At 52.5% G+C, this 10,254-nt stretch overlaps 1 protein-coding gene across 1 annotated transcript; it reads right to left on the bottom strand.

Annotated features, from left to right (window-relative positions):
* Positions 1-2,535: 2,535 nt before the first annotated feature.
* Positions 2,536-9,631, bottom strand: EVX1 (even-skipped homeobox 1). The gene is made up of 3 exons (XM_072651013.1): positions 7,660-9,631; positions 5,359-5,639; positions 2,536-4,544 (listed from the first exon to the last, which is right to left on the bottom strand). Exons 1-3 carry the CDS (start codon positions 8,051-8,053, stop codon positions 4,011-4,013), a joined length of 1,209 nt encoding a protein of 402 aa, XP_072507114.1. The 5' UTR covers positions 8,054-9,631; the 3' UTR covers positions 2,536-4,010.
* Positions 9,632-10,254: the final 623 nt, after the last annotated feature.

Here is a 10,254-nt window from a genome sequence, read left to right as displayed (position 1 = left end):
GGGAGATAATGTAACCACCAGAGCGGGAGAATCGTTGGGTAACAAAAGATCGTTTCAAATTCTCCGAAGCCCGCCAAAGCTCTAAGGGATAATGGGGGTGGAGGGACACTAGCTTTTCTGCTCAGAGAGGGATGTTGGGTGGGTAAGGGGACCCTCCAGCCCTTTCTTCTTGGGCCCAGAAGGCTCCTAGGGAGAGGGGGAAGCTACGGGCTTGGGGGCGGGGATGGGGTGGGTAAAGCGGTTGATGAGAGCAAGTTAAGCCTGTTGATGTGTGTACGGGCTGTCCTCAAGTGAGCGAGGCAGTCCTGTCTGGGTGGCTTCGAGCTGAGGAGAGACAAGATGCCAGAGAAACAAGTCAACTGCAAATGAAAAACCAAGGCGGGGTGGGGGTGGGGGGTGGAGTTGCCCAGGGGACCTGGGGGCCCAGAGATTTGGCTGAAGAACCGGGAGATTTACCGCCGAAGAAGCGCTCGTGGGGACCATTGCCTCCACCCCTGGCCTCCCTCTACAAAGCTCAGCCCTTTTATGCAGTTGTTTAAAGTGAACATTATCCCAAACATATGCAATGCAATCAGCTTGGTCACACTTACAAGAACACGCTTTAATAAGGCAATCAATCAAACGCTAACAGCTCGTGGAGCTCCGGCCTGCGTGTAGGCAGCCGCTCCCTCAAGCTGGATGGAAGCCCGGGAGCGGCCCAGGCTGGAGACCCCGACCCGGGTAGCAGGTGCGACCCACTAATCCCAAGGAAAGCACCGCCGCCAGGCGACTGAGCTTTCGGAGAGACCCTGAGCTTCACTGAGAGATACTGGTAGGGACCGGTCTCGGGAGAAAGGGATACGGTCTGAGGGGATACTCCAGGGATTCCATTCAAATCTCTAGGGCTCCCCCATCCTTTGAAAGCCCTAGAGCCCCCCGCGGAGGAGAAAGGGAGACTGGACACTTGTAGAAAGTCTCTCAGTTATGAAAGCGGCCCCTTGTCCAGTCCTGTTAGGGGAGCACACATTAAAAGAGAAAAAGTGGGGGAGGCACAAAACCCCAATGCTTGGCAAAAGGAAAATTTCATTATGAAGTGATGAGTAATTCCCCCTGGCAAGATGTATTGTTATATCTCCTACTTCAATTTGGAGGTAGAGTGGCTCAATTACCCAGAAAATACAGTCAATTAAAGGCTGCTGATTGGACACGAGGACGGATCATCGATCTTGTACTTTCCAATATCGCTGCAGACACCTCATTTTCCCTCCCTATTAACTGAAAATACGCCTGGCATCACGGCAACCCGCAGCCTATTTACCTGTCGCAAGCAATCTCGGACCTCCGACCAAAGAACAGGGAAATGCGCCACTGGGTTTTTGCAGCCTGATCCTTGGAAGATAGCCCACCCTGTCGGAGGAGGGCCACAGCTCCCCGCCGGGGATCCGTTAGGTGAAAGGCTTGGTATGGGTGTGGGCGGGGGAAGCAAGAGGAAGAGAAGTGGGAGTGCTGACTTTCGTGGGTTTACTTCGGACTTTTCCTTGGCAATAAAAGTGAAGGCAGAAATGGGGAATGGGGAGTAGGGAAATGGGGAACTACAGACCGGAGCTGATGCTGTCTCCCTAAATGATCCTAAATGATCCCTCCTTCTCCCCTCATCCCTGAAGTCGAACACCTGAAGCCAGCACTCAGATACTTCAGAGCCCAGCCAACACAAACTCCCTGGGTAGGCCACCCAAACCATACTCTGTATTGGTAAGACTGATCTCAGAGTTTTCCCCAAGTGAATCTCACACTAAAGGGCAGAGCACCGCTCCATCAACGTTCCCTGTTCTGTTTGAGGGTGGAACTCTAGACAGAAGCCTGCTCCAAGTGGAATGCGGCAGGTGTTTTCCCTTCTTCACTCCCCTCAACCTAAAACACTTCAAGACTTCCATCACTTCCTCTACTCAAACCCCTCCTCTTGACTCTGGAACTTTCCTCCACTTCATCACGGAGGTTCTTGTGACAAAAGCCCTAATCTATATAAACATATATCTTTCTATATAGTATATATGTACATATGTAACAGTTTACTAAGTGCTCCTGTTAATCAGCAAGTTTCGAGCTAGTGAAAAAAAATGAAAGTAGGGATGAGTGGAGCTGAACACAACCTCACACAAGCCCCAATTTTTAGTTCCTCTCAAACATATAATGGTCTTTTTAAACGATGCACCTCTCACTAGATGTGTTTGTTGGAGTTCAATAAGGAGAGGCTGAGAAAGACAAGGACTATTGACTGGTTTGCTGATCTTTCCACCTAAACATTTGACCAGTTCTGCAAAGGGGAGCTTTGTTTTCCTTCACTTAAAAAGGCCTCCTGTCTATTGTTTTGGAAGGAAATAAAACCAAATTCTCTCTCTCTCTCTCTCTCTCTCTCTCTCTCTCTCTCTCTCTCTCTCTCTCCCTTTCTCTCCCCCCCCCCCCCCCCCACCAAATGGGGAAAAAAAGTTCTGGCTTCCCTCCTTTGAATAATAGAAACCCCCAAAGGTGCTATGCTCTCTTGATTCTTTCAGGCTTTTTATTGAAATGTGGTAACAAATCTAAACAGTGAAACCTCTGGCCTTCCAAGAAAAATAAGGTTGAGTCAGAGGGCAAGAAGTTATTCTCTATTCCACCAAGACTATCATTTTCCTTCCCCTGGACTGCAAAACCCTCTCAAAGAAAAAAAAAACCTCCCTTCACTAAAGAAGCAGAGAGTTGTATAGAGAACATTTGAAAGACAAACACAAAAGCAGGTAGTGATGATGGGAATGGGTAAAATATAAGGGCTAGTGGGGCATGGGAGATTTAAAAGTCAAATGGATAATGGAAAGGCAAAGAACAAACCAAGAAGACAAAGTCTGCTGTGCTCTAATTTGCAGGCTGTGATTATCCATAGGATTCTGCTCTGCCCACTCCCTCCCCAATACCTAATCTCTTCCCTTGGTGGCTTGTTAACGTTTGGCTCACAGTCTCTGTTCAGAGCACATACTGTTGTACACCAGGCATTTAAAAGCCCTTCTTACATACACAGCCTTGCTAAATTAGATGGGTGTGGGGGGCACCCTTCAGCCCCTGATGACCAGACGCTTGTGTTAGGGTAAATAACACTCATCGGCACATTGACACAAGGAAAGTCCCCCTTTTCTTTGAAGATCTTTTTGTGAAACAAACAAGAGGAGGGGACAGAGAGAGACAGACACAGAGATAGAAATGAAATGAGAATCAAGGTAGGGTGGGGCAGGGAGCTGGGAACCAGAGTTCTAGGGAAGAGATTAGATCCTAATCAGTTGGAGTATATTGTATTTCTGAGACACAAAGAATGCAAACAGCCAAAAATATATACATGTTGGTAGGATCTTTATGGCATCAGAACAATTTTTTCCCCTTTCTCTATTTTTAAAAAGAAGTACTGAGTTGTGTAGCTATTCAGAATCTCTATTACTAGACTTGAAAAATCTGGCAAAAAGAGCTCCTTATGTGGTTTGTGTGCATGCACACAACTTTTTGTTAAAGACAGCAATATCCCCTTTCCAGTGTTTCAGCTTTGTCAGATAAAGACAGGAGAGTAAGGTTGCTTTGCACGTGCTTTTGTGTGGGTGTGTATGTGCTTGTGTGTGTATGTGTGTGTGTGTGCTTGTGTGGGTTTTAAAGTTTTGTCTTTTTTTTTTTTTTCCTTTTCAAGTGGAGCCTTGAAGACATACACAGGGAGGGTCCCTTCCCTGTCAGGTTCTAGTGTCTTCTCTAAAGATGAATGGCAGGCTGTGTCTTCAACATGGCCAGCCCACTGGCTTCTTTTCCCAACATTTCACCAGGAGTTTTTCTTCATGGTCCTGGAAATCCTTTTCAGGCTGTTATTTCTAGTCCTCTGTCTCCTTTTTTCCACTGATGTCCCAGGGAAGATGGGAGGGAATTAAATAAAGGTGGCAAAGTGGGGTGGTGGGAGGGTAAGTCCTAAAGCAAGAGGGTCTGCCCTAAAAATGTGTATTCTGGAGAAACCTGAGATGCACCTTTTATCTTGTAAGGGGAACTTCCTCCCTCTGATCCAGGGACACGGAGGAGGTTTTGCTCAGTACGGAGGGTGTGAAGGTGATGAAAGAGTCTGTCCTGGTTGTGGAGGAGCAGGAAAAGTCTGAGCCGGTAGGTCTCTGTGCCAGGCCGTTGGACTGGCTGGCATGACAAGCCAGGCATGAGCATGGACTGCCCCCCGAACCCCCAAGTCCATGTGTTGTGGGGGCTGGATAGAGTGATGGATGTCTAAAAGCACAGAGGAGTTCAGGTCTCGGGTAAGGGTGGGACAGGACCCTGAATGTATCCAGGGGTCTCAGTGGAGTGCTGAATGGGGTGGCAGCAGAGGCTGAAGTGGCTCCAAGGCCCATATGTGAGTAGTAAGGAAGGGGCAGGTGGGAGGGGAATGGATAGGGCAGGTTCCCTGTGGCCGCAGCATGGCTCATCATATAAGTATAAAAAGCAGGGTCGGCTGGATGAGGCCAGGTCATGGCTAAGCGTTGCCTCTTGTCCTTCATCCTGCGGTTCTGGAACCACACCTGGCAGAGACGAAGGAAGTAGAGGAACTTCTGAATGCTCACCAGATCTCCCTGATCCACTCCCCCTCATTTCGGCCCTGACACCTGGCACTAATTGCCTTCTGGATCCATTTTCCTTGTCCAGAAGGAGGGTGGCAGAGACTTTTTCCTCTGGTTAAAGGCAGGGACGAGTTTGGACTCCGATGGATATGACTGTGGGGAAAGCTAGCTGGGATCCCTGAAAGCTGTCCTTCAACACTTCTCCAATAAGAGAATATGCTCAGGAAGCTAAGGCTTCGTAGCGATTGTTGTGAAGTCTTTTGTCCTCTGTATCTAGCTCACTGAGAATCAGAAACTAGCTTTCACTCAACTTCGGGGAATTAACATGCGGGGGGAGGGGGCAGGGAGGGCCGTTGAAGAGGAGGTTGGAAAGAAGGCTTGTTATTTCACAGGAAATACTAAGAATACCCGTCAGGATTAGGTGTTAATGTGGCAGTGGACTCAGGAACTGAGTTTGTTGGCCAGTGGAAGACTTAATATTACCTGGGGGTAGGGGGAGGGGGGTGTGTGGAAAAGCCCACAGGAGGCCTGGCCTTTCTCCCCAGGACTCCCTGACTCTCTCCCTAGTCCAGATCTCAGCCCCTGAGCCGACTCCACTCCTCCACCTCCACCTAGGTCTGACCTCCTGCTTACTTCTCTCCCGCGCCCCACCCCAGTCAGGGGCTCCAGCAAGGTTTGGGACGAAGGGGGAAGTTGGCTTCCCAGCTCTTTCTCTACTGGGGAAGCTAGTCAGCGGGTCAATGGAAAGAGGATTGTGGGGATTCGCGTTACCTACCTTGATGGTGGTCTCCGGCAGGTTTAAGGCGGCTGCCAGCTCGCACCTCCGGGGTCGCGACACGTAGTTCTCCCGATAGAATTCCTTCTCCAGCCGGGCGATCTGCTCCCTGGTGAAGGCAGTGCGGTAGCGGCGCATCTGATCGCTGGCGCTGCAGGCCAAGGAGCTTTGGGAGCCGCCGCCCCCACCGCCTCCGCCGCCTCCCGGGCCTCCCCCGCCGCCGCTCTTGGGGGGCTCCTCTCCGCTGCTGGGACTGCCAGAAAGAGCCTCGGAGCATGGCCCTGCACAAGTGAGCCCAAAGCATACACACTGCCTACTCGAAATGGCTCAGAGGGCCTGGAAGGGGTATAGGGGGCGGGCTGGGGCTGGATGTGGGATTGGGGAGCACAAGGGGATAGGAAGGTGTCCCCGAACACCCGACTCCCCCGAGCTATAGTTAGAGTTACTGTCTCCAGGTAAAGGAGTACTTGCCTGAAGACGGTTCCTTTCTCTTTCCCACCCCACCCCCATCCCACCCGAGGAAGAAAGGGACCGCGAGGTGAAAACGAGCGACAGACTTAGTATATGGGTTTCAGAAACTAAGGTACTACGGAAGGTGATCGGCCTGAGCTCGATATTTAGCATTTACTCCTTCCAGAGACTAGATCTGAGGGAGACAACGGGGCTAACCATCTTCTCTGTAGGACTGGAAGAGAAATGGAGTTAGTGTTAGCCCACTGAACTAGCCTTTCATTCTGTCAGAGGGTGTCGTGAAGAGTGTGTGTGTGTGTGTGTGTGTGTGTGTGTGTGTGTATGTGGGAGCACGCCTCCTTGTATGTGTGAGGTGGGCTTCAAACAGGTACACCAGTACTACTTGCGTAAGAAGTCTGCCATAGGATGTGCTCTGAGTAGGTGTACTATGAGAGTATGTGGGTGTAGAGTGAACTGGCTGGAGATGAGGCTGGGTATGTGGGCTGTTCTGGTGTACCTCCTTCTCACGCATTTCTGTCCTTCCCTCCACCCCCGCCCCCACGCCCAACCCTTCGAGCTAGCTAGAGCTCTGCACCAAAGGCCCTCAAATTCCACAGTCTAAGCAGAGTGTAACAGGGCCTGCGGCAAAGTGGCTGGACAGGGATCTAGGGACTCTGCTCTCTCCCCTCATGGGAGACTTTTCTCTGGCCCCTTTCTTTGCCGCTGCTGAACCTGCTTGCTGAAGGCCTCGGGATAGGAGAGGGATGAAGGTGGACAGTGCACAAGCCTAGAGCCCGTGGTCGCTCTCTTAACTTTGAATAGTGCAGAAAGAGAAAGGATGGGGTTTCCTTACCCACCGAACCACCACCCTTCGTGGCTCCTTGTTCTTTGGGGTGGGATTGGAAGAGACAGAGGTGCAGGGAAAGGGATGGGGCCTTCAGAGGGGATGCTGGAGTAGAGGCAGAGGAACAGGGGGGATGGGAGGGTAGGGAGGCCCGCTCGCGGTCTTTGCTTTGCAAATGTAACTCGCCCTCTTTGTGTCCGAGACCAAAGGCAATTAGCTCATTGGGACCATTTCCGAACTGGCGCCGCCGAGCCCTGGAAGTGCCAAGGTAATTTGGCCCTCGAGCCGAGGTGCAAAAAGGCTGGGCGGCGGCTCATCGGGAGGCCTGCATTGGCTGCCTTTGGTCCATTCTTTAGGGAATGCTTCTGTACTCATACCGTCTTGACATACGCAATCTGCCTCCAAGTTAGTACGTCTGCCACCTACAAACCCTCCTGCCCAGCCACTACACCAAGCGTCCACACCAAGCGTTTGAGGCCTCATAAGCCCGGATCTTGGCGTGGTCTAACCTTCGGTCCAACGCTCGGGCTGGTCTCCTAGATTATCTCTCGGAGGCTGCAGTGGGACTGTTCAACACTAGGTCTAGCACACCCACTCATTTCCCAGCCCAAGGCCTAGACCTGGGGCTTTCTTCCCTGTGAATCAATACCCCACACTGAACTAGACTCAAAACCTGATCCTTGCAAGGGGCGCGGGGATAGGCAAGTGAGCACCCTTCCCCAAGTTGTGGGACTAGGAGGAAGGCTGGGGCAGAGGAAGCAGGTAACCAGCCAGGACCTCCCCGCTGCCTCTGTGGCTTCACCTGGAATTAGGCCGAGGAAAGCACCTCTCCTTCCCTCCCTTAATCCCCTCATCGTTTCCGGACACTTCAGGGCAAGAGACTACAGAAGCTGCCCAGGAGGGCAGCGGAGAGGAGGGCGAGGGGAGGGCCATCGGGGCTCTGGGACTGGGAGTAGAGGAGGCAGGCGAATGAGGGAGAGCGGGCTGGGGCAAAACTTGGTGTGTACCTTTCCTGTGCTGGTACTCGGCGCTCCCTGCGGTGCAGTCTGGGGTGCAGCTCACCTCGATTTCTTCATAGAAATCCGACTCGGTATCTGAGCTGCTCTGCTGGCCTTGGGCTGAGGGGGACTCCGAGGAGGGCCCCGCTGGGCGACTCTCTGCCCCCGCCCCCGTCGCGTTCCGTGGCAATCTTTCCACTTCACCTTCCTTGCTGTCTCCGCCCCTCTCCCGGGATGCCAGGGGGGTCGAGTGGGGACTCAGGCAATTCCGGGGGATCATGTTTTCTGGGGGTTCGGGGCCAGGGCTCCCCACTGCTTCGGATAAATTAGCTCCTCTCTTGCCAGCGAGCGTGCCAAGCTGCCTTCCTTCCAGAAACACCACCATGTCCTTCCTGCTCTCCATCCCGGGGCGCTTTTCAGAAAGAAAGAGGTGGGGACTCCAACCCTCCAGCAAGCTCCCACCTGGCAGCTGCCCAGGCTCAAGCAACCCGAAGCCCTTGGCCTCCGAGTTCGACGGAAGAGAGAGGCCGAGGGGAGAAGAGAGAGGGCGACGGGGTTGGGCCGCGCGGCCGGGGAGGAGCGGAGCAGAGCGGCTTGGAGCGGGGCGCACAGAGTAGCAGGGAGACAGGTCACCTTGCGATGCTCGCGCTCCGCTGGGCTGCGCTGGCTCTGGGAGGGATCACCATTGCCTTCTTCTTTCTAGCCTGTCATCCTTAATGGTGCCGGCGTCATTACGGGACCGCTGGTGACGCCACTCATTGATTGCAAGTGGATAAATAGAGACGTCTGCCACGCCGAAGATGAAAGGAGGCCCGAAGCTAATGGCTAGGCGGTGATGCACCAGGTGTGGTGTGGACAGGCTCGAATGGGGAGGAGAGTGTGAGAACAGAGCGGCGCGAGCAGTGGCCGAGAGGGGAAAGCAGGGGGATGGGGGGGGGGGGGGATGCAAATGGGACTCGGTGCAAACGCAGCTTCTGCGGCCTTGCGGGAGAAAGGGGAGCCGAGGAAGCGGCGCTTCCCAATCCGGTGGTCGCCTTTTGATGTTTTGTTTTGGTAAACCGAGACCTTGATCTAGCCTTGCTGAGTCGCGGGGGTCCATAAGTGCATTTAGAAGTGTGAAGACAGCCTCTCCAACCTCAGCTTTCGTTTGAATTATTTAGCATCTTGCCACCAGCTCGCGAACCAAAATCTATTCACAAGCTTTTAAAAAGGAAAGAGAAAGAGAGAGAGAGAGAGAGAGAGAGAGAATCTGAATTTCTCTGGGATATGAAAAGAGACCTGGGTGGGGACAGTCGTTTTTAGGAGCTTTTTCTGTCCTTCCTTGTTCCTCGGGCCATTTCTCCGGGTTTGACTGCCACCGTACCCTGAGTGAGACTCCGCTCCTCTGATTGTCTTTCCCGCAGGTCAACAGAGGCTTGCAGTTTCTGTCTGAAGGGGCTGCTTTTGTGTTGTCTTTCAGAGCAGCGCCCAGAGGACCTCCTGACAGTAAGCCCCATTCCTGTCGTCTTCCTCTCCTAGGTGGCCTAAGGCTCCAGACAGGTTCGTCTCTGAGTTCCGCTGCTTCCTCTCGGCTCAGGTATCTGTGTGGGAGTGGGGGGCGGATTTGATATTTGTTTCTTGAACTCTTCCTGGAAGGAGAGAAACGAACTTTCCGGAAAAAAAGACCAAAGGATCAGTTTACTCTGGGGATGGGAATGGAGGTGGGAAGGGGGGAGGAAATCTTCCCCCAGAGAACTGGCGATTGCCAGAGCTCTACAAGAAACTACTCCATACTTGACAGCGAGAGAAAGGGAGAGCTACAAGCCGAGTCTTGCTGCCGGGGCTGGATAGGGGGGAGGGAGGGCGGAGGGAGCTGACAGCAAGTGGTAAAAAGTCCTGTGGGACTCTGAAAGGGCTATCCTCGCAGCGTGGTTTTACATGGTTAGACCTCCAAGGAAGCTTTCCTTCTGTTTCCAAGAGGGTCACCTTAGAGTTCATCCAGTGCACACCTGTACACTCACACGCACACGCACGCGCCCCCTGCCCAACCACTACTCTTCGGGGAATTCCTGACCTCTGGGGATCGCGAGGGTATAGGCTGGACAGAGCTAAGATAAGAGGAAACAGGACCCCAAAATGCCCTCTTCTCTAGAAGTGAATGAGCTCTATAGCTCAGCTAAAAAAAGCGAAGCTAGGCTGGGGACTATGCACCCCACTTGATATGTGGGGAAGGGGGAAGTAGGGTACAGCTGAGTTTGTGTACCCAGAGACTAGTATAGAGAGGGCACTTAATACTTGCTCCCTGATCTGTAGATTGAATACTTGTAATAAACCAACCTGACCTTTCTTGCACCTTACTCTCCAGTTACTTCTGGGAACTGGAAAGCAAGAGATGCCTTCATTTTTTTTTTTCTGAACGGGAAGTCACAGGCATACAGTTTAGGACCCGGGTTCGTCTCTGTGTGTCTATTTGTCTGTGTCTCTATCTGTTTTTCTGTCTGCCTCTCCCCCCTCTGTGTCTCTGTGGTTCTCCCTCTGTCTCTATCCAGAGCTACAGAGGCCCCCAGGCTCCTAGGGACTCCCTCCATCCCTGCTTTACCAGAAGACATAGACATAAGCGTTCTT

This window comes from Notamacropus eugenii, chromosome 3 (assembly GCF_028372415.1).
Source record: "Notamacropus eugenii isolate mMacEug1 chromosome 3, mMacEug1.pri_v2, whole genome shotgun sequence".
NCBI classification, from domain to species: domain Eukaryota; kingdom Metazoa; phylum Chordata; class Mammalia; order Diprotodontia; family Macropodidae; genus Notamacropus; species Notamacropus eugenii.
This window is presented reverse-complemented; position numbering and strand designations above follow the sequence as displayed.

Coding starts and splice junctions, on each gene's coding strand:
- EVX1 (XM_072651013.1), bottom strand. CDS start 8,053: ATGGAGAGCAGGAAGGACATGGTGGTGTTTCTGGAAGGAAGGCAGCTT. Junction 5,640..7,659: donor CGAGTACCAGCACAGGAAAG/GTACACACCAAG, acceptor TCACTTGTGCAG/GGCCATGCTCCGAGGCTCTT. Junction 4,545..5,358: donor TGCCGGAGACCACCATCAAG/GTAGGTAACGCG, acceptor CGTCTCTGCCAG/GTGTGGTTCCAGAACCGCAG.